The sequence below is a fragment of the Bos grunniens genome, chromosome 28 (assembly GCF_055505025.1).
Source record: "Bos grunniens cultivar Pamir isolate PY7600 chromosome 28, Bosgru_T2T1.0, whole genome shotgun sequence".
Classification (NCBI taxonomy): domain Eukaryota; kingdom Metazoa; phylum Chordata; class Mammalia; order Artiodactyla; family Bovidae; genus Bos; species Bos grunniens.
This window is the reverse complement of record NC_141192.1, coordinates 37,223,171-37,250,858: the sequence shown is the minus strand read 5'-3', so window position 1 is coordinate 37,250,858 and position 27,688 is coordinate 37,223,171. Positions and strand designations below refer to the sequence as shown.

The following is a 27,688-nucleotide window of genomic DNA, read 5'->3' as shown; positions in this document are numbered from 1 at the left end:
TCCTACCACCTCTCTGACCTGTCTCCTCCCACAGACCTCCAGGCACAATGGCCTTCTGGCTGGGAACACACCAAGTTCCTTCCTGTCTCAGGGCCTTTTCAGTGGCTCCTCCAGATCTTTTATGGCTCAATCCCCTCAGGTCTTTCAGTTTAGTTCAGTCACTCAGTCATGTCTGACTCTGGTTCTCTCAAAGATCACCTCAGCAGAGACCTTTCTGACCAGACTCTCTAAAGTAATGCCCAGTAAGCACCCTACACGCTGTATCATGATAGCATTTATCACTACCTGAATATTATCTACTTATTGTCTGACCCCTCACTGTAAGGATGGGGATTTTGCCTGGTTCATTATTTCACCCCAGTATCTACAATACATAATAGACACCTCAATAAAATAAACGTGAGGTGAGGTAAGCCATACCCAAATTTACAGAGGAAGAGGCAAAAACAGGTAGAAACTGGCAACACGAAGAGAAAGTGGTCAACTCTGCCTATGGGATGTCAGGAGGGCCTCCAAGGTAACAGGTAAAATGGCTATGACTAGAAGTTTCCTAGAGAAAGAGATTTCTAGGCAGAGGCATCAGGATGTCTGAAGGTAAAGAAGCTTAAAATCACCTGGCACCCTTGGAAACTGCAAGTGCCCCTGAGCTCCTGGCTTGCAAATCTAGCTCCTCCCTGACACCTCCACAGGACAGGCACAGACATCTCAAATGTACTAAGACACCCTAAACTGTGCTCTTCCCTGTAGTAATTCTTGCCATCTCAGTAAATACCAACTCCATTATTCTAGTTCTTCAGGCCAAAATCCTGGATCACCCTAACTTTCTCTCACCCCACAAAGATATCTCTGAAAATCAGGTCAGTTCAAAATACAAGTCCAATTCAATGGCTGAGAGCCCCTCCCATGGGCTGATTCCCTAGTTTCCTGACCCTTGTTCACGGGCCTCCTCCTGCTGTTCCTCAAATACACGAAGCACACGATGGTCCCTGAGCCTTGACCCTTGTTCTTTAGCTAGCCACAAGGCTTGCTTTCTCATTCCCTTGAGGGTTCCTCCAATGGCACCTTCTCAGTTTGCTGTTTTAAGTTGCTACGTTTTAGGCTAATCTGTTACACAGTGATAGATAATTAATACAAAATGCAAGGAGTAGGCTGTGCACACACTGCAACAGGCTGCTCAAGTTACTCTTCAGGAAGAAAGGGCCTCTACCCCAGCCCTGGAAACGCTGCAGGCAGCCAACCTTGGCTAATGAGAGCCACTTTGCTCAGTGTTACTACATCCAATGACTGGTGTAAGGAAATAAAGGGCTAGACATCCCCCTGAAGTGGGGACAGCTCTGGTTGTACTATCTTAAGAACTCCCCACTAGGGGCTTCCCTGGTGACTCAGTGGTAAAGGACGCACCTGATAATACAGGAGACACAGGTTCAATCCCTGGTCTAGGAAGATCCCACATGCCTCAGAGCAGCTAAGCTGGTGCGCCACAACTATTAAGCTTGAGTGCTAGAGCTCGGGAGCTGAAACTGCTGAGTCCACAGCCACAACTACTGAAGCCCAAGCTCCAGAGAAGAGCACCAAGAGAAGCCACCACAAGGAGAAACCTGAGCACTGCAACTGGAGAGCAGCCCCCATTCACTGCAACTAGAGAAAAGCCCTCACAGCAATGAAGACCCAACACAGCCAAAATGAAATAAATAAATTCAAAAAATTAAGAACTCCCCCAAAAGTGTCACCTGAGGTCACAGCTTTATTTCCCCCTTTGCCCAGTCCTGATGTCTCCCTTCCTTTTCCTTCTCAAGAGCTGCCCCTAATTAACCTCTTGGACACTAAACACAGTCTCAGAGTCAGCTTCCCAGGAACTTAACCTGTGACAACTTGTCCAGCTCCAGAAAAATAAATTACTGCTATTTGGGGGGATCACATTAAATTTATATATTAACTCTGGGACTTCCCAGGTGGCTCAGTGGTAGGAAATCTGCCTACCAATGCAAGAGACACAGGGTTGATCCCTGGGTCAGGAAGATCCCCTGGAGAAGGAAATGGCAATCCACCCCAGTATTGTTATCTGGAGAATTTCAGAGACAGAGAAGCCTGGTGGGTTACAGTTCATGGGGTTGCAAAAAGTCAGACACAATTTAAGGACTGAACCACAACTTGGGAGAGAGGTAACATCATTATGCTACAAAAGACATCTGCCCATTTGTTTGAGCCTACTTTTGTGTCTTGAAGAAGTGTTTTGAAGCTTTCTTCTTTTAGAAATAATAACTATTTTTTGATAGATTTATTCCTGTATATTTTATCTTTTTTGCTAATGTAAATGGGGATCTCTTCTCCATTATATCTTATAACATTGTTCGTATTTATGAACATATTGATTTTTCAATATTAAATTTATAACCTGCTATCTTAATGCATTTTTTATTATTTGTGTGCAATTTATTATTTAGAGTTTTCTAGGTCTACTTTTGTCATTTATACATGGAGATAGCTTTATTTATTCTTTTAAGAATTTTATGCCTGTAGTTGCTTTTTCTTGTTCAACTCTATTGGCCAATATGATCCAATATTAAATGACACAGTAGGTGCTATTTCAACATCTACTGGATTAGGGCATGGCAACCTGCTCCAGTATTCTTGCCTGGAGAATCCCATGGACAGAGGAGCCTGGCAGGCTACAGTCCATGGGGTCACAAACAGTTGGACATGACTGAGTGACTAAGCACAACACACACACACACACACACACACACTATTTCATCTAAGGGTCCAGTATTAAAGGAAACAAGAGGTTTCCTCTCAGCATGGTTCCTGATTTAAGGGAGAATTCTTCTAGTGTTTCCCCACAAGTAAGATGCTGGCAATGCTGATTGAAATTATCATGGTAAAGAATTATGAAAAGTGAAAGTGAAAGTCAGTCACACAGTCGTGTCCAACTCTTTGCAATTCCATGGACTGTAGCCCTCCAGGCTCCTCTGTCCATGGAATCCTCCAGGCAAGAGTACTGGAGTGGGTTGCCATTTCCTTCTCCAGGAAGAATTATGGATACTTCCTTATCACCATTTTTAAAAATCAGTATGTGTACTGAATCTTGTTGAAGACCTAAAAGTCTCATCTTTACATTCCTGGAATAAAATCTACTTGGTCATGATATATTTTTTTGGTAACACACTCAAAACTTAGGCATGAAATCAATATTTGATTTCACTGTTACTGTCACACCTTACATTCAATCCATCAAAAAAGTCTGCTGTGTTACCTTTTACATATGACACCAAGTGGATCATTTTTCACCTCTTCCAACTCTATCATCTTATTCTACATCCACATCACCTTTCATTTGAACTACTGCAACAGCCTCAGAAATCGTTTCTCCATTTCCTGTCTCCCACCCTTATTGTCTCTTTTGCACAAATTCCTCTAATAGCTTCTTATCACACTTTATGTGACAATATGGCCCTCCAGTTTTTTTTAAAGTAATTGTTTAATTCTCAAATTTTGATTTAAATGCTTAGATGAAAGCACAGTTTTATTTTATTTTTATTTTTTGGCCACACTGTGCAGCATGCAGGATCTTAGTTCCTGACGAGGGATTAAACCCATGCCCTTGGCAGTGAGAGCAGGGAATCCCAACTACTGCACCACCAAGGGAATTTCCTAACTTTTTTTCTTTTTAAATCAGGCCCCTGACTTTAGGGGAAATGCTTTCAATTTTTCACCATTGAGGATAATGTTTGCTGTGGGTTTGTCATATGTAGCTTTTATTTTGTTTAGGTTTGTTCCTTCTATTCCTGCTTTCTGGAGGGTTTTTATCATAAATGGATGTTGAATTTTGTCAAAGGCTTTCTCTGCATCTATTGAGATAATCATATGGTTTTTATTTTTCAATTTGTTAATGTGGTGTATTACATTGATTGATTTGCAGATATTGAAGAATCCTAGCATCCCTGGGATAAAGCCCACTTGGTCATGATGTATGATCTTTTTAATATGTTGTTGGATTCTGTTTGCTAGAATTTTGTTAAAGATTTTTGCATCTATGTTCATCAGTGATATTGGCCTGTAGTTTTCTCTTTTTTGTGGCATCTTTGTCAGGTTTTGGTATTAGGGTGATGGTGGCCTCATAGAATGAGTTTGGAAGTTTACCTTCCTCTGCAATTTTCTGGAAGGTTTTGAGTAGGATAGGTGTTAGTTCTTCCCTAAATTTTTGGTAGAATTCAGCTGTGAAGCCATCTGATCCTGGGCTTTTGTTTGTTGGAAGATTTCTGATTACAGTTTCAATTTCGTGCTTGTGAGGGGTCTGTTAAAATTTTCTGTTTCTTCCTGATTCAATTTTGGAAAGTTGTACTTTTTTAAGAATTTGTCCATTTCTTCCAAGTTGTCCATTTTATTTGCATATAGTTGCTGATAATAGTCTCTTATGATCCTTTGCATTTCTGTGTTGTCTGTTGTGATCGCTCCATTTTCATTTCTAATTTTGTTGATTTGATTTTTCTCCCTTTGTTTCTTGATGAGTCTGGCTAATGGTTTGTCAATTTTATTTATCTTCTCAAAGAACCAACTTTTGGTTTTGTTGATTTTTGCTATGGTCTCTTTTGTTTCTTTTGCATTTATTTCTGCACTAATTTTTAAGATTTCTTTCCTTCTACTAACCCTAGGGTTCATAATTTCTTCCTTTTCAAGTTGCTTTAGGTGTAGAGTTAGGTTATTTATTTGACTTTTTTCTTGTTTCTTGAGGTAAGCCTGTATGGCTATGAACCTTCCCCGTAGTACTGCTTTTACAGTGTCCCACTAGAGCTAATCAATGAATAAAGTTGCAGGATATAAAATTAACACACAGAAATCCCTTGCATTCCTATACACTAACAATGAGAAAACAAAAAGAGAAATTAAGGAAACAATTCCATTCACCATTGCAACAAAAAGAATAAAATACTTAGGAATATATCTACCTAAAGAAACAAAAGACCTATATATAGAAAACTATAAAACACTGGTGAAAGAAATCAAAGAGGACACAAATAGATGGAGAAATATACCATGTTCATGAATCAGAAGAATCAATATAGTGAAAATGAGTATACTACCCAAAGCAATCTATAGATTCAATGCAATCCCTATCAAGCTACCAACAGTATTTTTCACAGAGCTAGAACAAATAATTTCACAATTTGTATGGAAATACAAAAAACCTCGAATAGCCAAAGCAATCTTGAGAAATAAGAATGGAACTGGAGGAATCAACCTGCCTGACTTCAGGCCCTACTACAAAGCCACAGTTATCAAGACAGTATGGTACTGGCACAAAGACAGAAATATAGATTAATGGAACAAAGTAGAAAGCCCAGAGATAAATCACACACCTATGGACACCTTTTCTTTGACAAAGGAGGCAAGAATATACAATGGAGAAAAGACAATCTCTTTAACAAGTGGTGCTGGGAAAACTGGTCAACCACTTGTAAAAGAATGAAACTAGAACACTTTCTAACACCATACACAAAAATAAACTCAAAATGGATTAAAGATCTAAACATAAGACTAGAAACTATAAAACTCCTAGAGGAAAACATAGGCAAAACACTCTCCGACATAAACCACAGCAGGATCCTCTATGACCCACCTCCCAGAATATTGGAAATAAAAGCAAAAATAAACAAATGGGACCTAATTAAAATTAAAAGCTTCTGCACAACAAAGGAAACTATAAGAAAGGTGAAAAGACAGCCTTCAGAATGGGAGAAAATAATAGCAAATGAAGCAATGGACAAAGAATTAATCTCAAAAATATACAAGCAACTCCTGTAGCTCAATTCCAGAAAAATAAAAGACCCAATCAAAAAGTGGGCCAAAGAATTAAACAGACATTTCTCCAAAGAAGACATACAGATGGCTAACAAACACATGAAAAGATGCTCAACATCACTCATTATCAGAGAAATGCAAATCAAAACCACTATGAGGTATCATTTCACTCCAGTCAGAATGGCTGCGATCCAAAGGTCTACAAGCAATAAATGCTGGAGAGGGTGTGGAGAAAAGGGAACCCTCTTACACTGTTGGTGGGAATGCAAACTAGTACAGCCACTATGGAGAACAGTGTGGAGATTCCTTAAAAAACTGGAAACAGAACTGCCATATGACCCAGCAATCCCACTGCTGGGCATACACACTTTCAACCAGAATTGAAAGAGACACATGTGCCCCAATGTTCATCGCAGCACTGTTTATAATAGCCAGGACATGGAAGCAACCTAGATGTCCATCAGCAGATGGATAGATAAGAAAGCTGTGGTACATATACACAATGGAATATTACTCAGCCATTAAAAAGAAAACATTTGAATCCGTTCTAATGAGGTGGATGAAACTGCAGCCTATTATACAGAGTGAAGTAATCCAGAAAGAAAAACACCAATAGAGTATACTAACGCATATATATGGAATTTAGAAAGAAGGTAACAATAACCCTGTATGTGAGACAGCAAAAGAGACACAGATATATTGAATAGTCTTTTGGACTCTGTGAGAGAGGGCAAGGGCGGGATGATATGGGAGAAACATGTAAAATAACATATGCATGTAAATAACATATGCATGTAAATAACATATGTGAAACGAATTGCCAGTCCAGGTTTGATGCATGATACAGGTGCTTGGGGCTGGTGCACAGGGATGACCCAGAGGAATGGGATGGGGAGGGAGGTGGGAGGGGGGTTCGGGATGGGGAACACATGTACACTCGTGGCAGATTCAAGTCAATGTATGGCAAAACCAGTACAATATTGTAAAGTAAAATTAATTAATTAAAATAAATAAATAAATCAGGCCCCTAACTACCTCTCCTATTTTCCCTCTCATTCACTTTTGTCCAGCTATACTGGTTTTCAAACACCCTATGCCTCTATACCTGTAGTTCTACTCCCCTTCCCCAAAATGTTCTTTCTCCAGATCTTGTCATGGTTTACTGTTTCACCTTAGGTAGGTCTTTGCTCAAATGGTGCAGCCAAAAATGTCTTCCTTTCCTGACCACCTTCTGTAAAACAGGGCTATCTACCTTCCCCACCTCTATTACTTCTCTTACTTTGCTTTATTTTTCTCCATAACATTTACGTTTTCACAGGAAATTATATTTTATTTTTTACTTGTTCAAGGTTTGTCTTTCTAATCATAATAAAAAGTTACATAAGTTTGGAGGTTTTGTTTTATTCACTATTGTATCCACAGCACCTAGAATACACTCTGCTACAAATTAATTTGATAAATATTTGGTAAATAAAAGAATGGAATGGATAGTAGAAGACAGAAAATATAAATACCAGCTACAGCAGCCAACTGATCAGCTCTCAGAGGTTAGGCTCTTTTTTCTACTTGTATTTCCTTGCTAGATGAATCAAAACTATATATGTGTGTTTAAAATTAACCTCTTCTCTTAGCTTTCCTGTTTTTGTTTTTTTTTTTTAATTCATATGTTGACAGAATTCGAAGAGTCAGTTCAGTTCAGTTCAGTCACTCAGTCATGTCCGACTCTTTGCAACTCCATGAATCACAGCACGCCAGGCCTCCCTGTCCATCACCAACTCCCGGAGTTCACTCAGACTCACGTCCATCGAGTCAGTGATGCTATTCAGCCATCTCATCCTCTGTCGTCCCCTTCTCCTCCTGCCCCCAATCCCTCCCAACATCAGAGTCTTTTCCAATGAGTCAACTCTTCGCATGAGGTGGCCAAAGTACTGGAGTTTCAGCTTCACCATCATTCCCTCCAAAGAAATCCCAGGGCTGATCTCCTTCAGAATGGACTGGTTGGATCTCCTTGCAGTCCAAGGGACTCTCAAGAGTCTTCTCCAACACCACAGTTCAAAAGCATCAATTCTTCAGCACTCAGCCTTCTTCACAGTCCAACTCTCACATCCATACATGACCACTGGAAAAACCATAGCCTTGACTAGATGGACCTTTGTTGGCAAAGTAATGTCTCTGCTTTTGAATATGCTATCTAGGTTGGTCATAACTTTCCTTCCAAGGAGTAAGCGTCTTTTAATTTCATGGCTGCAATCACCATCTGCAGTGATTTTGAAGCCCCAAAAAATAAAGTCTGACACTGTTTCCACTGTTTCCCCACCTATTTCCCATGAAGTGATGGGACCAGATGGCATGATCTTCGAAGAGTAGATAGCACCCAAACATCTTAGACTTGAAACTAACTGATTAACTAGATCATTACATTACTCTCCTCTGGGAGAGGGTATGAATACATTGTGGTTACATTTAGAGTAATTTCAATATGTTGGTTGGAACATTTTTTAAATCACATGCATAAGGATGAACTGTATGTTGGCTAGCAAGCACACTGTTATTTCTGCCTATTTGACTTTCATTTTTCTTCCTTCTGTAACATCCCCTAATTTTCCTTTGAGAAACAATTTGCAAATATGCAAATACAAATAGAACTACTAACCAAATTGTCTTTTGGTCAAGGGGTAGGGCTACATAACCCTACCAAGACCAATTTAGACCTTTCCTCCCAGAAATCTGACTCTTGTATAATATAAAAATATGGGGAAATGGTTAATTTAATTCAAAATTTTGGTATCACAAAGAGAATGGCCATTAATCCCTGCTATAATCTCTGTCTCACCTGAAATATGCTTCTTTAGCTTATCTTTCAATTTTGTGAGCTGCCTCACATTTCTCAATAAAACTTCTGTTTTGTTTGTAAGCCAACAAAAGTACCCTACCTTAGGATACGTAAACCATTGTTTCTTTTTTGGAAAATGTGGATGATGTTGACCTAATAGGATTTCAGTGTAACAAACGATTAAATGAGATATTCATCCATGTATTCGAATATTTGAGTGCTTATTATTGACCAGATGGGTGAGGATACAGAAACAGAAAAAACAATTTCAAAAAGGGAGGAGTGGAAGAATGAGGCCACGACACTGTGAATGGAGGTGTGATCTGGCCATTCTGTGAAGGGATGATCTTTGATAGAAGGAACACTTCCTTCACTGTATTAGACTGAACCATACAAAATAGGCAATAGTCAAACTTTCCAACTTCTAAAAGCAACAATTTCATATGGGTAAGCCTAGTAACAGAAAGGAAGCAAGAGAAAGCAGTTACAAATGCAGACAGACATAAATTTAGGACTAGGAATTAGAAGAAGGTATTTTAACCTGTGTGATTTGTATGAAAAATGTCTAAAATATTAGAATAGTTTGCTTAGGCATACATTTCTTTTTGAAATAAGTTTATGGGATCTGCATCTCTAAAGGGTTTTGTATTGAGGAAATATATCCACTTTTTTGTATATTCTTGGTGCTGATGGGAAAAGGGGATGGGTTCCCAAATCTTTAGGTCTCTACTTTGGTATCCTTCTATACAACTTAAAACTTCACAGATAGTATATTCTTTAACCCTCAAAGCTATTTAAAAGACTAAGATAACCTATACAGAAAAAGGATTAAAAAAATCATGCTCAATTTTAAAAATAAACTAAAAATGAAAATCAAAGAAATTATAAACCAATTGAATACTGAGAGCAAGAGTAGAGGCAAAAATGTATAACAGCGGCTTTTAAACCATTGTTCTTTGAATCTGTGTTATTGCCACTGCCTTTAAACTACCACTGGCTATTCTGTGAAGGTCTAGAGTGGGCTATCAGACTTAAGAACCAGTGCTGCAGTCTTACTGCAGTGCTGTTCTGCTTATGTCCTCAGGCTGCTCTATCACTCCTCCAGTGAGCTACCCAACAAATACATTTGTTGGGACTTTGTACCTCACACTGATAGCACACAGCACTGCCAACTGCACAACTTAAAGCCTGGGTAAGTGTGTCTAGATGACAAAACCTAACTCACAAGGGAGGCTGACAAAATAGGTCCCAGGTATTTTCAACGTCTATAGAGGAATGAGTCTTGCGTCTGAAACCCAAACTGACCAATGAGAAATTCCCCAAACATAGGAAGGGAGTTCAGATTCGTAATGTTCAAAAAGACTAGCAGGCTTTCACTACAAGAGTTAATACAGTCCAGTGATAAAGGATATACACAGAGTGCTGAAAAGAACAGAAAAGGATTTTCCAAAGAGTTGTAAAAGTCACATCTATAGACAGCTATAGAAAAATCTTCAGTACCGATGGAATCAAAAGTTATACCATACCTTGTAATAACGAAAATAGTCTCGTTCTTGCAGCTTTTTTATTTTGGGGAAGATTTTGAAGGTGTTGAAGTTATCGATGCTATCTATGTCACACAAGCAGTCATCCAAGACTCCGGTGACCTAGGGAAAAAAAATACATATATAATAGAAAAGATGTAAATTAATGTTCCAACCTTAGCAAATCTGTACTATTACGTAATAAGATAAATTATGCCTTCAACTTAGCCAGTATTTGCTGATTAAGATACATAACATTTAAAGCTGTCAATTTTTACAATGGTCAGTTAAATAAAAAGAAACAGAAGGATTATATATACCCATTCTAAAGAAATAAACATTCTTGTTCAGTGGTCAAAAAGAAAGGTATTGAATACTCTCACCCTTGTCTAAGCATACACAGAATCCAAACAGTCACTGGAATACGAAGGCAACTACTTCCAAGATTAACCTAGAAATCACAGGCTGTAATAATACTGCTGCAGCAACTCTACCTTTCTTTTAGACTCTCATTTATGGAACCCTTTCACGACAGACATGATGCTAAGAGCACTACATATGTTAACACATTTACCCTTTAAATACCTTATGAAATGGCACTATTCTTCTCACTTTACATAAAAGGAAATTAAGGCTTAGCAAGGTTAAAATAATTTTTTCCAAAGTAGACATAAAGCTTAGTCCCAACTCTACTGTATTTTAAATTAAATTATCTTATCAACTACTCAAGGTAATCAAAAAGGAGAAATTGATATTTACAAAGTGAATTCACAGTCGAAAAATTCCACAAAACATTCTGTGGCTAAATTTAAAAATGGTACTCATTAACATGCACAACTAGGATGAATCTTTATGGAATTATGCTAAGTAAAAAAAAAGTCAAACCCAAAAGATGAGATACTACAAGATTTCATTTATATAACATTTTTGAAATAACAAAGTTTAGAAATGGAAAACAGACTACTGGTTGCCAGTGCTTAGGGACTGGAGTAGGGGATGGGAGTTGGAGTGGGGAAGCAAGGAAGTAGGTGTGGCTATAAAGGGACAGAAAGGATTCTTTCAGTGATGACATTTTTCAGTATCCTGACTGCAGTGGTGGACATACAAACTCATACCATGTGATATAAATGTATAGAACTAATCCACAGATACACAAATGAAACAAGTGAAATGAACATACATGATTACATCAATTGTCAGTGCTCTATTTATAATATTACACTATATGCTTACAAAATGTGTGTATGTGCTCAGTCATGTCTGACTTTTTGTGACCCCATGGATTATAGCCCACCAGGCTCCTCTGGTGATTTCATCTTGGGATTTCCTAGGCAAGAATACTAGAGTAGGGTGCCATTTTCTACTCCAGGGGATCTTCCTGACGCAGGGATCAAACCCACATATCTTGCATCTCTTGCATCAGCAGGCAGATTCTTTACCACTGTGCCACCTGGGAAGCCCTTACAAAATGTTACCACCAGGGAAAAACTGGATAAAAGGTAAATGACATTTTTATGTATTATTTCATTCAGAAAACTAAGATCATGGCATCCGGCCCCATCACTTCATGGCAAATAGATGGGGAAACAGTGGAAACAGTGTCAGACTTTATTTTTGGGGGCTCCAAAATCACTGCAGATGGTGATTGCAGCCATGAAATTAAAAGACACTTACTCCTTGGAAGGAAAGTTATGACCAACCTAGATAGCATATTCAAAAGCAGAGACATTACTTTGTCAAGAAAGGTCCATCTAGTCAAGGCTATGGTTTTTCCAGTGGTCATGTATGGATGTGAGAGTTGGACTGTGAAGAAAGCTGAGCACCAAAGAATTGATGCTTTTGAATTGTGGTGTTGGAGAAGACTCTTGAGAGTCCCTTGGACTGCAAGGAGATCCAACCAGTCCATTCTGAAGGAGATCAGCCCTGGGTGTTCTTTGGAAGGAATGATGCTAAAGCTGAAACTCCAGTACTTTGGCCACCTCGTGCAAAGAGTTGACTCATTGGAAAAGACTCTGATGCTGGGAGGGATTGAGGGCAAGAGGAGAAGGGGACGACAGAGGATGAGATGGCTGAATGGCATCACTGACTCGATGGACGTGAGTCTGAGTGAACTCCGGGAGTTGGTGATGGACAGGGAGGCCTGGCGTGCTGTGATTCATGGGGTTGCAAAGAGTCAGACACAACTGAGTGACTGAACTGAACTCTCACGATTTCATGGAACAAACAATTATCGCAATTAAAACTAAAATTTAAAAACAAAAATGGAATTCAGCCTGTTAAAAGTTATTCATGTGGTCCACAGGCATAATATATGCAAACAATGATTTTAAAAATGGAAATTTTCTAGTTGTTTCTGTCTCATGCTTTTTCCCTGGGAGTTTGTAAATGTGTCCCATTCACACTCTAGGCCCCTAAATAATAATAGGGGAAAAAAGGAAACAAAATACACACCAAAAAGCTTTTTAGGCTTTAAAAATACTTTACCCAGTAAGAATGAGTGAGTGCTCGTTCTTACAAATTTTTCTTAAATTGTTGACTTTTAGTTAGTAAACTGCAGCATTTACAAACATATTATTTGTGGTAGGGGTTGGAGTAAGGTATACAAAATTACCATGTACTTATTTCTAACTCTTAAGGACTACTACGGAGAAGGCAATGGCACCCCACTCCAGTATTCTTGCCTGGAAAATCCCATGGATGGAAGAGCCTGGTGGGCTGCAGTCCATGGGGTCTTGAAGAGTCGGACACGACTGAGCAACCTCACTTTCACTTTTCACTTTCATGCATTGGAGAAGGAAATGGCAACCCACTCCATTGTTCTTGCCTGGAGAATCCCAGGGACAGTGGAGCCTGGTGGGCTGCCGTCTATGGGGTCACACAGAGTCGGACACGACTGGAGTGACTTAGCAGCAGCAGCAAGGACTACTAAACTACTAAACAAAAACTTTGTGTATAACCAAGTTTTTAAAAATAGAAATTAGATAGGAAAAAGGAAAAAAAGGCATCCAGAGTAGAAAGGAAGAAGAAAATTCTATTTGCAGATGATATATACAGAAAATCCTAAAGACTTCATTCACTGAAACAGAACTAATAAATTCAGCAAGTTCTAGGACACAAAATCAATATTTGAAAATAGTGTACAGTGTTGCCATACACTAATAACAAACTATCAAAGAAATTAAGAAATAATTCATTTACAATCAATTACATCAAAAAGAATAAGATAATACCTAGGGAAAAAATAAACCAAGTGGTGAAATGCATATAAACCATAATATATTGATGGAAAATATTGAATAAATGGAAGGCTATTCCATTCTCATGGATTAGAAAAATATTGTTAAAATGTCCTTAGTACTCTAAGCAGGATAAAGACTCAATACATCCCTGTCAAAATTCCAACATCATTTTTACGGAATAGAACAGTCCTAAAGATTTGTATGGAACCATAAAAGACCTAGAATAATCAAAGCAATCATGAAAAAGAACAAAGATGGAGGCATCATGTGCCCCAATTTCAAACTAGATTACAAACCTATAGTCATCAAAACAGTATGATACTGGCAGAAAAACATACACAGAAGAACAAAACAGAATAAAAAGCCCAGAAAGAAGCCCATGACTATATGGTCAATTAACATATGACAACAGAGCCAAGAATATATAATGGGGAGAGGACAGTCTTTTCAACAAACAATGTTGAGGAAACCAAACAGACAGCCACATGCAAAAGAATGAAATTGTACCACTACCTTACAGCATACACATTTGAAATGAACTCAAATGGATCAAAGACTTGAACATAATAAGACCTGATACCATAAAACTACTGGAAGAAAATACAGATTTTAAGCTCCTTGACATCAGTCTTGGTGATGACTTTTTGGATTTGATATCATAATTAAAAGGTAACAAAAGTAAAAATAAACAAGTAGGACTATGTCAAACTAAAAAGCAAAGCAAAACCACTAACAAAATGAAGACAACCTATGGAATTGAAGAAAATATTTGCAAATCATATCTAATAAGGGGTTAATATCCAAAATATATAAAGAACTCACACAACTCAATAGCAAAAAAACAATCTGATTAAAAAATGAGCAGAGGAGGCTTCCCTGGTGACTCAGTGGTAAAGAATCCACCTGCCAATGCAGGAGGCACTGGTTCAACCCCACTCCGGGAAGACCCCACATGCCAAGGAGCAACGAGGCCCGTGCACCACAACTACGGAACGAAACCGAAAACCCTAGGGCCCATGCCCTTCAACAAGAAAAGTCACTGTGATGAGAAGCCCAGGCACTGCAACTAGAGAAAAGCCTGAGCAGCAATGAAGACCCAGCAAAGCCAAAAATAAATGAATAAATAAAAGTATTTTTAAACGGGAAAATATTTTTATTTAAAGATCTAAATATTTTTCCAAAGAAGACATATGAATGGCCACCAAGTACACAAAAAGGTGCTCAATATCACCAACATCAAGGAAATGAAAATCAAAACTATAATGAGATATCATGTCACACCTGTTAGAATGGTTATTATCAAAAAGACCATAGTAACAGGTGTTGGTGAGGATGTAGAGAAAAGAAAACCCTTGTGCACTGTTGCTGGACTGTAAACTGGTGCATCCACTATGGAGAAGAGTATGGAGGTTACAGAAAAACTTTAAAATAGAACTACCACAAAATCCAGCAATTTCACTTTTTGGTATTCACCTGAAGAAAACAAATACACTAACTTAAAGATACATGTAGCCCCATGTTCACTGCAGTATTATTTACAATAACCAACTATGGAAGTGACCTAAGAATCAACTGAAGGATGAACAAAGAAGATGTGGGATATATACACAATACACCTAGTAATGGAAAAAAAAACAAAAAACTGGCCATTTGCCACATGGATGGAACTTGAGGACACTGTGCTAAGTGAAATAACTCAGAGAAAGATAAAAACCGTATGATCTCACTTTCATGTATAGTCTGAACAGAAAACGACAACAAATCCAAGTTCATGAATACAGAGAACAAATTGTAAAGGATATTTGATTTTTTTTTTTTTTTTTTGCACTGCTGCTGCTGCTAAGTCGCTTCAGTCGTGTCCAACTCTGTGCGACCCCATAGACGGCAGCCCGCTAGGCTCCTCTGTCCCTGGGATTCTCCAGGCAAGAACACCGGAGTGGGTTGCCATTTCCTTTTCCAATGCATGAAAGTGAAAAGTGAAAGTGAAGTCACTCAGTCATGCCCGACTCTTAGCGACCCCATGGACTGGAGCCTACCAGGCTCCTTCGTCCATGGGATTTTCCAGGCAAGAGTACTGGAGTGGGGTGCCATTAGGTACAAAATTCTAATGTTTTATAAAACACTTGTCTTTCTGCTTGTGTAAAATTTCTGTTCATATCTTTTGTTCATTTTTCTACTGGGTTGTCTTTTTCAATGTAGTAATCAATATTGCTTTTTCCCTATTCTATTTTAACCTCTGGAACGCACCATACTAGACCGTCTTATTTTATTCTTCATGTATCTTAAGCTCTCTATAACATTTACTATTCTGTTACCTTTCTGAGCTTCATTCTGAATAATTTATTTGCACTTTTTTCCATTCATTTATTCATTTATCCAACATATTTATTGAGGGCCTAACATAAGCCCTGCACTGTCCTTAGAAGAAAGAAAAGAAAAAAAAGACAAAAATCTCTTCCCTTCAGGTGTTAACATTTTCATAGGAGAGAAAAAAAATGCATGAGCAAAGTATAGAGTCTGTTAGATGATAATAAAGCAATATGGAGGAAAACTAGAAAATTGAGACAGGTGTTACAAAACTGGGACTGCTCATTTTTAAAGAGAGATAGGTACGAAAGGTCTCACTGAAGTTTCAGCCAAAGTTAAAGTGGGGAAGGAGCAAATCAAGCTTTTTTTTTTGAAGGGGGAGGGTGAAAAGAATTCCAGGCACTGAGAATACTAAATGCAAAGGCCCTGATGCAGTAAGGCCCAATGCCGCCCCAGAACAACAGGAAACAACAAGGAAGATTATCTAGCAGGGAAAATGAGAACTGGGTCTTCCCAGGTGGCTCGTTGGTAAAGAATTCACCTTCCCAGCAGGAGACACAGGTTCAATATCTGTGTTGGGAAGTCCATGGAGCTGCAAAGAGTCGGACACAACTTAGCAACTAAACAATAACAAAAGGAGAATTAGGGGCCTATTATTAAAATATTGGCTTTTCTGAGTCAAATATTTTCTCACACCAGCCAACTCTCCAACTCTCCAGCATCAACTGGGTGCCCAATTCAATTCTAATATTATCTGGAATTGGAGCAGCACCCACAGATTAAGGGTTCAGTCACATAGGACTGCTCCCACTTCAGACACCGGTCCAAGCCCTGGATCACCTGTACTGACTGGCTATAAACAGGGATTCCCACAACTTCCTTCTCAGGTTTGATAATTTGCTAGAATGACTTACAGAACTCAGGAAAACACTTTACTTATGTTTACTGCAAAGGGTCCAACTCAAAAACAGACAAAAAGAGGAAATGCACAGGACAGGTATTGGGGGTGCACGTGCAGAACTTCCATGCCTCTGAGCTACCCTCCCAGAAAGTCTATGTGTTCACCAATTTGGGAGCTCATCAAAACCCATCAAAAACTCTCTTAAGAGTTTTTACAGAGCTCAAACTACTTTACCCCTCTCCCAAACCTAGAGGTCAGTGGGAAGGGACAAAAGTTCTAATCCTCTAAGCACCTGGCCTTTTTGGACCAGGATCATCATCCTTAAGCTCTCTAGAGGTTCCCACCTAAGTCACCTCAACAGCATAAACTCAGGTATGACTGAAAGGAGCATTCCTATTTCTCAGTAAATTCCAAGGTTTTAGGAACGCTGTGCCAACAACAGGGGACAAACAGCAAGCATGTTTTTGTATTATACCACATTGAGTTACACAGGAAACCACTGAAAAATTTTAAAGCAGAGGCTTGAGAAACCTATATGCAGGTCAGGAAGCAACAGTTAGAACTGGACATGGAACAACAGACTGATTCCAAATAGGAAAAGGAGTATGTCAAGGCTGTATATTGTCACCCTGCTTATTTAACTTCTACGCAGAGTACATCATGAGAAATGCTGGGCTGGAAGAAGCACAAGCTGGAATCAAGATTGCTGGGAGAAATATCAATAACCTCAGATATGCAGATGACACCACCCTTATGGCAGAAAGTGGAGAGGAACTGAAAAGCCTCTTGATGAAAGTGAAAGTGGAGAGTGAAAAAGTTGGCTTGAAGCTCAACATTCAGAAAACTAAGATCATGGCATCTGGTTCCATGACTTCATGGGAAACAGATGGGGAAACAATGGAAACAGTGTCAGACTTTATTTTTTGGGGGCTCCAAAATCACTGCAGATGGTGACTGCAGCCATGAAATTAAAAGACGCTTACTCCTTGGAAGGAAAGTTATGAACAACCTAGATAGCATATTCAAAAGCAGAGACATTACTTTGCCAACAAAGGTCCATCTAGTCAAGGCTATGGTTTTTCCTGTGGTCATGTATGGATGCGAGAGTTGGACTGTGAAGAAAGCTGAGCGCCGAAGAATTGATGCTTTTGAACTGTGGTGTTGGAGAAGACTCTTGAGAGTTCCTTGGACCGCAAGGAGATCCAACTAGTCCATTCTGAAGGAGATCAGCCCTGGGATTTCTTTGGAAGGAATACTAAAGCTGAAACTCCAGTACTTTGGCCACCTCATGCGAAGAGTTGACCCAATGGAAAAGACTCTGATGCTGGGAGGGATTGGGGGTGGGAGGAGAAGGGGACGACAGAGGATGAGATGGCTGAATGGCATCACTGACTCGATGGACGTGAGTCTGAGTGAACTCCGGGAATTGGTAATGGACAGGGAAGCCTGGCGTGCTGCGATTCATGGGGTCGCAAAGAGTCGGACACGACTGAGTGACTGAACTGAACTGAACTGAAAGGAATATGGAGTAGTACAAGGTGAGGATGAAGGGTTTCTCTTTTATATTGTATGATCATGGAAGGTGACAATTTAGGTAAGTGAACACGGCAGGTAACATGACACTTAAGCAGAAACCTAAGAAAGTGAGCGAGCGAACCATATGAATACATGAGAAGTGTGTTAGCTATGTAGAGGAAACTGCAGGTCCAAGGGACTCAAAGCAAGAGGATATTTGCCATCTTTGAGGGATAGCAAGGAGGTCAGTGTGGCTATAGTATATGTTTAAGGGGGAGGAGACAGTGAGAAGAACAGATTTGAGGGGGATAAAGTCAGGAATTTAGTTCTTAATACATCAAATTTGTGATACCTATTAACTATCTAAGTGGAAACACTGAAAAAGTAGTTAGATATATGGATCTAGAGCTGAGAATCCTAGACTAGAGATTCTGAGATATAGATACTAAATACCATAAGAAAGTGAAAGTGAAAGTGAAGTCCTGTCCGACTCTTTGCAACCCCATGGACTGTAGCCCACCAACCTCCATAGAATTCTCCAGGCAAGAGTACTGGAGTGGGTTGCCATTTCCTTCTCCAGGGGTCTTCCCAACCCAGGGATTGAACCCGGGTCTCCTGAATTCCAGGTATTTAAAGCCAAGAGACTAAAAGATGGCCAAGGTGGAGAGAAGAGAGAGTGTAAGATTTGAACCTTGAGGTTCAAACAATTAGGAACAAGCAAGGGATTCTAATAAAGACTGGCCTGCAGAAAGGAAAGAAATCAGAAAAATATACTATCTTGGAAGTAAAAAAAAAAAAAAGAAAAAACAAAAGTATGTCAAAGACAGTGAGTGATGAGCTATGAAAAAAGTCTGCAAAATAGTTTTTAAATCTTAGGTTTAGCAAAAAAATCGCTTTAGCAGCAAGAAAGACATTAGTGATTTTGACAAGAGCCATTTTGGAGAAGTAGTAGAGGCAAAAGTCAGACTGAAATGGGCTGAATGATCAGAATAGGAAAGATAAAGGTAACTCTTTTGAGGGGTTTCTCTATAGAAAAGAGAAAAATTAAGCAGAGTCATAAGAGATGAGTGGGTCAAGAGAGAACTTTAAAATCGTAGAATTAACAGCATGTTTTATGATGACAGTAACAGGCTCAGTGGTAAAGAATCCGCCTGCCAATACAGGAGACTCAGGTTTGATAACTGAATTGGGAAGATCCCCTGGAAAAGGAAATGTCAATCCACTCCAGTATTCTTGCCTGAGAAATCCCATGAACAGAGGAGCCTGGTGGGCTATATAGCCCATGGGATCACAAAAAGAGTCAAGACATGACTTAGCAACAACAACAGTCCATTAGAGAAGGGGAAAAAAAAAATCAATGAACCAGAAGAGAAAGGGAAAATTTGCTGGAGCCATGTCCTTGAACTGGAAAGAAGGAATGGGACCAAAATGCAAGTGGAGGGATTGGTCTCTGATAAGAGTACTAACAGTTTATGATAATCTACAGAAGTCAAAATATGTGGGTCAGAGACTAGTAGGTGGACAGATGTGGATTATTCTGATTATTCCAATTTAGTAAAATATAAAGCTAAGAGTTAGGATCAAAAGAAGGTATTGGGAGATTAAAGGAAAAAAAGGACATAAAATGGTTTTTCAATTCAATAATCATTTTTTTCTGCTGGATATAATCAACCACTTCATCCATCAAGTTGTTAATTTGATTTCTAAAACTTCTATTTCATTATGTTTTGAACTTTGGGGCCATTCTTTAAAATTTCTTGTTCTTTTTCATACTTTTAAGTCTTTATATTTAAACATGTGAAAGTGTTAGTTGCTCACTCCTGAGTTAGATAGATAGTTAGTCTGACTCTTTGTGACCCCATGGAATGCTGGGCTGGATGAAGCACAAGCTGGAATTATGACTGCCAGGAGAAATATCAATAACTTCAGATATGCAGATGACACCACCTTTATGACAGAAAGTGAAGAAGAACTAAAGAACCTCTTGTTGAAAGTGAAAGAGAAGAGTGAAAAAGTTGGCTTAAAACTCAACATTCAGAAAACTAAGATCATGGCATCCGGTCCCATCACTTCATGGCAAATAGATGGAGAACCAATGCAAACAGGGACAGACTTTATTTTTCTGAGCTCCAAAATCACTGCAGATGGTGACTGCAGCCATGAAATTAAAAGACACTTACTCCTTCAAAGAAAAGCAAAGCTATGACCAAAGTAGATAGCATATTAAAAAGAGACACATTACTTTGCTGACAAAAGTAAATCTAGTCAAAGCTATGGTTTTTTCCAGTAGTCATGTACGGATGTGACAGTTGGACCATAAAAGAAAGCTGAGTGCTGAAGAATTGATGCTATTCAACTGTGGTGTTGGAGAAGATCCTTGAGAGTTCCTTGGGCTGCAAGGAGATCCAACCAGTCAATCTTAAAGGAAATCAGTCCTGAATGTTCATTGGAAGGACTGATGCTGAAGCTGAAACTCCAATACTTTGGCCATCTGATGCGAAGAACTGACTCATTGGAAAAGACCCTGATGCTGGGAAACATTGAAGGCAATAGGAGAAGGGGACGACAGAAGATGAGAAGGTTGGATGGCATCACCAATTCGAAGGACGTGAGTGTGAGCACACTCTGGAAGTTGGTGATGGACAGGGAAGCCTGGTGTGCTGCAGTCCATGGGGTCGCAAAGAGTCAGACACAACTGAGTGACTGAACTGAACTAGACTTAAGCCCACCAGACTCCTCTGTCCATGGAATTCTCTAGGAAAAAATACTTGAGTGGATAGCTGTTCCCTTCTCCAGGGGATCTTCCTGACCTAGGGATTGAACCCAGGTCTCCCTCATTGCAGGCAGATTCTTTACTGTCTGACACACCAGGGAAGCCCCATTTAAACATGGTGATTTTAAATAATACCTGATTATTTGAAAAAAATCTACACTTATTACAGACCTAATTCTATAATCTATATTTCTAAATATCGCATTCACGTTGCCTTTGTGTGTTCTGTGGTTTTTGACTATTAGCTTATTTTTCTTGACACTTCATCTTCAAAAATTCTTTAGGGCCTGTGTAGACAATGAATTCCTCCAGAGGGGATGGTAATGGTGGTAGTTTAATCACTAAGTCAAGTCTGACTCTTTTGCAACCCCATGGACTGTAGACCGCCAGGTTCCTGGGTCATGGAATTTCCCAAGTCAGACTACTGGAGTGTGGCCATTTCCTTCTCCAGGGGATCTTCCTGTCCCAGGGATGAACCCATGTCTCCTACATCTCCTGTATCGGCAGGCAGATTCTTTACCACTGAGCCACCAGAGAAGCCCTCCAGAGGGGATGGATATTTGTTTTTACCTGTAAACTCAGAGCACACCAACCTGAGATTGCTACAAATTAAATTTTCCACTTGAAGATTTTCCCTTCACAGGTAGCATGAATTTGCCCTGTATAAGGACAGCTCATAGAAATTCTCAAGGCAGTTTTCCCCCTGCCTTCCCCTAGCATGTTTGTTCATTCTCCCCTTACTTGTGGTGGATTTCATTTCTCCTTATATTTAAGATGTAGCTCTTTGGAGCCCAAGCTTATGGTGAGGGCCCCTTTTACTTCCCTCTATTTGGGCAGATGTGGGTTTTATTTCTTGTTTATGCCACTCCATGCAGTTGTCAGAGCAGAAGCTCAAGGTCTTCAGAGTTCAGAGGAAGTGGTCAGGGTAATGGCACTGAAGCAGCACTGAGTCTCAAAGTTCTGGCTTTCCATTTTGGGGGGTGGAGGAGGCTTTATATATTCCTTGATTTCTTGCCAGCTCAGAAATGCACTTAGAAAAAATTTAAAATCTGAAGTTACTTCTTTATGGGAAGATTAACTTGTTACCTCATTTGTATCCACTACAATTTAAGTTTCTAGTGTTTTATCATACTCAAGGTTGGCCAAAAAGTTCATTCAAATAAACTTTTTGGCCAACCCAATACAAAGCACACTTGCATTTCATTTACAAGAACATGGGGTATGTGTTGCACAAATGCGTACTTGTGAACAGAAATATCCTTCAAAAAATTAATTCTTCCCTTTATTCTTTACTGATTTTCTTCCAAGTTAGTGAATGAAAGAGAAGAGAAAGAACTGGCTTAGTTCCACCTTTTTATTTTCCTGGGTCTCCCTCTACTTTATTTCTATACCATAAAGAAGCAAGCATACTGAGATGCAACTGTATAGACCAGAAAGATACTCTCCTTCACTTACTTAACTGTGATATTAATCATGTAAGCTCTTTAAATGTCAGTTACCTCACTGTGTGAAAGATGTGTCAAATGAAATGAGACAATGTATTTTTAAACATGTTACAGATTAAAGTATGATTGAACACTATATGAGAAAGTATCACTGGAAACAAAAACCATATGTATTCAATTTTGAGGACTCTTTGGCACACGCTACCTTGAATATGCACAAATCCTTAACTGTTGAACTACATATATTCATTTGGACATAATGAAATTTAAATCATATATATTCATTTGGATATAATAACATTTAGAGTACACATGCAATTATAAAACATTAATACACATTAATTTGTGACAGAAACCTAAAATGAAGCTTCTAAATTGGTGAGAAAGTATACAATTAAAATATACTATCTAAAAAGAAAGAGAAAATGAGAAAAAATAAACTTTAGAAAAATATCTAAATGTAAACTCTATTCAAAAAGAAATAGCCCACTAATAACTAGAAAATAACTTTATCAAAGACAATTTAGAAAATATACTTTTTATAAGTCTGGTAGATTGCCACTATCTATTTCAAGTGTTTCCAAGTGGTGTTGTAAGATAGCTAAAACGATAACTACATTAGTTACTTGCAAACCTGGTTTAAATTACTGATTCCTGGATCACATCCAGATCCATTAAATCAGAACAGTTGGTAGTGGGTCCAGAGAATGTGCATTTTTAACATCCCACCCTTCCAAACTAAAAGTCCTCCCCTTTTATTTTTATTATTCATTTAGAAAATATTCACACAGGGAGAGAAACTGAGTATTCAGGCATTCTGGAGTTCAGAACACCTTAGGGTCATGAAAAAAAGTGTCTGAATAAAGTCAGAAAAACATGTTTGCACTGTTACCGTCATCAGTTCAGTTCAGTTCAGTCACTCAGTCATGTCCAACTCTTTGCGACCCCATGAATCGCAGCATGCTAGGCCTCCCTGTCCATCACCAACTCCCGGAGTTCACTCAAACTCACATCCATCGCGTCAGTGATGCCATCTAGCCATCTCATCCTCTGTCATCCCCTTCTCCTCCTGCCCCTAATGCCTCCCAGCATCAGGGTCTTTTCCAATGAATCAACTCTTCGCATCAGGTGGCCAAAGTGTTGGAGTTTCAGCTTTAGCATCAGTCCTTCCAATGAACACCCAGGACTGATCTCCTTTAGAATGGACTGGTTGGATCTCCCTCCAACACCACAGTTCAAAAGCATCAATTCTTCGGCGCTCAGCTTTCTTCACAGTCCAACTCTCACATCCATACATGACCACTGGAAAAACCATAGCCTTGACTAGACGGACCTTTGTTGGCAAAATAATAGCTCTGCTTTTGAATATGCTATCTAGGTTGGTCATAACTTTCATTCCAAGGAGTAAGCATCTTTTAATTTCATGGTTGCAGTCACCATCTGCAGTGATTTTGGAGCCCCCCAAAATAAAGTCTGACACTGTTTCCACTGTTTCCCATCTAGTTCCCATGAAGTTATGGGACCAGATGCCATGATCTTAGTTTTCTGAATGTTGAGCTTTAAGCCAATTTTTTTCAATCTCCTCTTTCACTTTCACGAAGAGGCTTTTTAGTTCCTCTTCACTTTCTGCCATAAGGGTAGTGTCATCTGCATATCTGAGGTTATTGCTATTTCTCCCGGCAGTCTTGATTCCAGCTTGTGCTTCTTCCAGCCCAGCGTTTCCTCATGATGTACTCTGTATATAAGTTAAATAAGCAGGGTGACAATATACAGCCTTGACGAACTCCTTTTCCTATCTGGAACCAGTCCATTGTTCTGTGTCTGGTTCTCACTGTTGCTTCCCGACCTGCATACAGGTTTCTCAAGAGGCAGGTCAGGTGGTCTGGTATCCCCATCTCTTTCAGAATTTTCCACAGTTTATTGTGATCCACGCAGTCAAAGGCTTTGGCATAGTCAATGAAGCAGAAATAGTGTTTTTCTGGAACTCTCTTGCTTTTTCGATGATCCAACGGATGTTGGCAATTTGATCTCTGGTTCCTCTGCCTTTTCTAAAACCAGCTCGAACATCTGGAAGTTCACGGTTCATGTATTGCTGAAGCCTGGCTTGGAGAATTTTGAGCATTACTTTACTAGCATGTGCTGCTGCTGCTGCTGCTGCTAAGTCGCTTCAGTCGTGTCCGACTCTGTGCGACCCGGTAGACGGCAGCCTACCAGGCTCCCCCGTCCCTGGGATTCTCCAGGTAAGAACACTGGAGTGGGTTGTCGTTTCCTTCTCCAATGCATGAAAGTGAAAAGTGAAAAGGGAAGTCGCTCAGTCGTGTCCGACTCTTAGCGACCCCATGGACTGCAAACTAGCAGGCTGCTCTGCCCATGGGATTTTCCAGGCAAGAGTTACCTTCAATTTGACTTAACCATCAGCACTAATTGCTTCAAACCATGTCTCCCCTCATCATCTGGCCACATGAGACACCTTTTGTTGTTTTTTTGGTTTTTTTTTAGCTCTTAGTAGTTTTGCCACTCTGCAGCAGGTGCAGACTAGACAGCACCTGGCAGAAGCCTATTCAAATTCTACTGTATAAAAAAAAGAAGCCTTTATTAAGGCAAAAGACCCTGGGAAGCTATTGAGAACCAGCGTATTGAGAACCCTTCTGTAAGCTACGCCTCACAAAGAACCCCCAAACTCTAATTTATCGGCCATCACTCACTGCTGAGGGAGCCACAAGGTCAGACACGGGCCCCCCTCTGGTACTTGAGCTCACCTGGCGACGCCACTCAGCAGACGGAGTACAAGCTGGGTAAAAATACAAAGGTCCTGAGAGAGGCGAGGGACTCTCTAGTCCAGAAGTCAAGGAAGTTCAGACTTGTCCCCCTCGCGATCGACTTGGCTTCTGCAGGGCCGCTGGGTCTGTCACCTACTCCCCACCTGCCCCCCACCCATCCCCTGAGTTCCCCGCGAGGAGGGCTTCCCCTTTTCTCTGCGTGCTCTCATCCCAGAACAGCCGCAGAGGTTTTCATCCCCGTCCCATCTCCCGCCACACTCGGAACCGCTTAAACATCAGAAAGATAAAAACGAAAACACCTCAGGGGACCGTCACCATCTTCCTCTTTTTCCTGCCATCACCCCGTATCACCACCCCTCACACCGCAAGCGGCTCGCAGGCGTTTCCTGGACTTGATGATCGGGGCTTCAGCCCCCCGGCTTTTCCGCTCGTCAGAAACCTCCCGGGGCTCCCTCCCCTGCCCGCCCGCGCCTCAGTCGCGGCCCGGTCGCCGCCTCCACCGCCGGCGTTCGGCCGGGGGTCCCCGCACCGCCATCACTCCGGCTTACCTGGGCCTCGACGACGCTCGGGAGGAAGCTCAGGGTGACGAGAAGCTGCACCGCGGCCGCCGCCCCCTGCCCTGCGCCGGCCCGCCGGACCCCCGGGCTCATGCTGACCTCTCCCCCCGCCGCGGCCGGCCGGGCCCCTCGGGGCCGGGAAACGGCGGGCAGCCCGGGCGACGACCCAAGAGGACGGTTCCCGGCGGCCGAGAGACTCCAGGGTCAGAGGTCTGCACGCCAGTCCAGTGGCGGAGGACGCTCTCCCAGCCGCCCGGCAGCTGTGAGTGAGGTTGAGGAATCGAGCGCCCCCACTTCATCCCCTAGGCGGCCCCGCCCCCGGCTTCCCCTGCGCCCGGCCACGCCCCCCTCTCCGAGCGCGAGGCCTTGTGGGAGTTGTGGTCCAGTTGGCCCGGTGGGCGCCGGCGGCCGGAAGGCGGGGCCGGCGGAGGGGGTAACTGGAGAGCTACAGCCGCGGAGACCGCCCCGCCTCCCCGGAGCTCCACGGCGGCCAATGACGCGAGACCACGCGGGCCTTCAAAACAAGAGGCGGTGCTGGCGGGTGGAGAGGAACGCCCGCCCTTCCCGCGGACCGCCGGCCGCGCCCCCTCGCCTGGCAGTTGCTCATGGAAACCCGGCGGGGGCCCCTCCCTCTGTCGTTGTCCCCTGACACCCGCACCGCCACGAGGCTTCAGGATTCGCCCACGATCTAGGCAAACGAAAAACAAGGGCTCTTCAACTTTCAATGTCTGGCGCTTTCTTTGGCTCATCCACTTTTCTGTAGCCTCCCATCTATCGCCTGTGCCTAGATGAGCCATCTGAGACTTGTGGAGTTGGCTTGGGCTCCTCCATCTTACACGCCCCAGATGTGGATGTCGTCCTCTGGCTGGTCAGGCTCTGACTCCCTGGTCAAGCTTTGACTCCTGTGTTGACCCATACAAACATAATGAACGTTAAAGGATGGGAACAAACCCAGGTTTATATAAAGTCTGGCAATGGGGTTGAACTGGGAGTGATAACTGGGTTCAGCTCCCACCTCTAAAACATTCTAGTTGGTTATGTGACTTTAGACAAGTTGCTTAACCTCTCTGAACCTCCGTTTGTCTGTCTCTAAAGTAAATACAAGCATACCCACTTCAAACATTGTTCTAGGATTGCATAAGATTTCATACATAAAGGGCTTAGTATGGTCCTAGAACAAAAGAAATGTTCAATAAATAGCTGCTATTAGTTTTATTAATAGTCTTGATTTCTGGTAAACTAGTAAGGCATCCCAGGGACGGGGGAGCCTGGTGGGCTGCCGTCTCTGGGGTTGCACAGAGTCGGACACCGGACACGACTGAAGCGTTGCAGCAACAGCAGTAAGGCATCACCTTAAGGTGACCTTATAGTAACCTTGTAATGTGTAGGTTTCCTGTCACTTTTATAACAAATTACCACAGATTTAGTGACTTACAACAAATTTATCATCTTACAGTTCTGGAGATGAGTTCAATTAGGATAAGCAGGGCTACATTCTTTCTAGAGGCTTTCTCTAGGGGAAAAATACGTTTCCTTGACTTTTCATTGGAAGGACTGATGCTGAAGCTGAAGTTCCAATCTTTGGCCACCTTTTTCGAAGAGCCAGCTCATTGGAAAAGACTCTGATACTGGAAAAGATTAAGGGCAGGAGGAGAAGGGGGAGACAGGATGAGATGGTTGGATGGTATTGACTCAATGGACATGAGTGAGCAAACTCTGAGAAACAGTGAAGGACAGGGAAGCCTGGCTTGCTGAAGCCCACAGGTCTCAAGGAGTCGGACACGACTGAGTGACTGAGCAACAACAAAGAGGCCACCTACATTCCTTCGCTCATAACCAGGCATCACGCAGTCAGATTTCACTCCCTCTGCTTCTGTTGTCACATGCTTTCTCTTTCTAACTCTAATTCTGTGCCTCTGTCTTTTAAAGGACCCTTGCAATTACTTTGGGCCCACCAGATAGTCCAAATAATCTTCCCAACTCAAAATCCTTAACATAATCACATTTGCAAAGTCC

General features: G+C 41.1%; 1 protein-coding gene across 4 annotated transcripts in view; it reads right to left on the bottom strand.

Annotated features, from left to right (window-relative positions):
- ERO1B (endoplasmic reticulum oxidoreductase 1 beta) overlaps positions 1-26,879 on the bottom strand; it is a 72,999-nt gene extending 46,120 nt beyond the window's left edge. For all 4 annotated transcript variants that reach the window (XM_086382807.1, XM_086382808.1, XM_086382809.1 and 1 more), the window contains exons 1-2: positions 25,664-26,879; positions 10,159-10,278 (exon numbers count right to left, since the gene is read on the bottom strand). In XM_086382807.1, coding sequence (XP_086238933.1) covers positions 10,159-10,278; positions 25,664-25,765 — 222 coding nt within the window. In that variant the 5' untranslated portion in view covers positions 25,766-26,879. The remainder of the gene's footprint in view (positions 1-10,158; positions 10,279-25,663) is intronic.
- Positions 26,880-27,688: the final 809 nt, after the last annotated feature.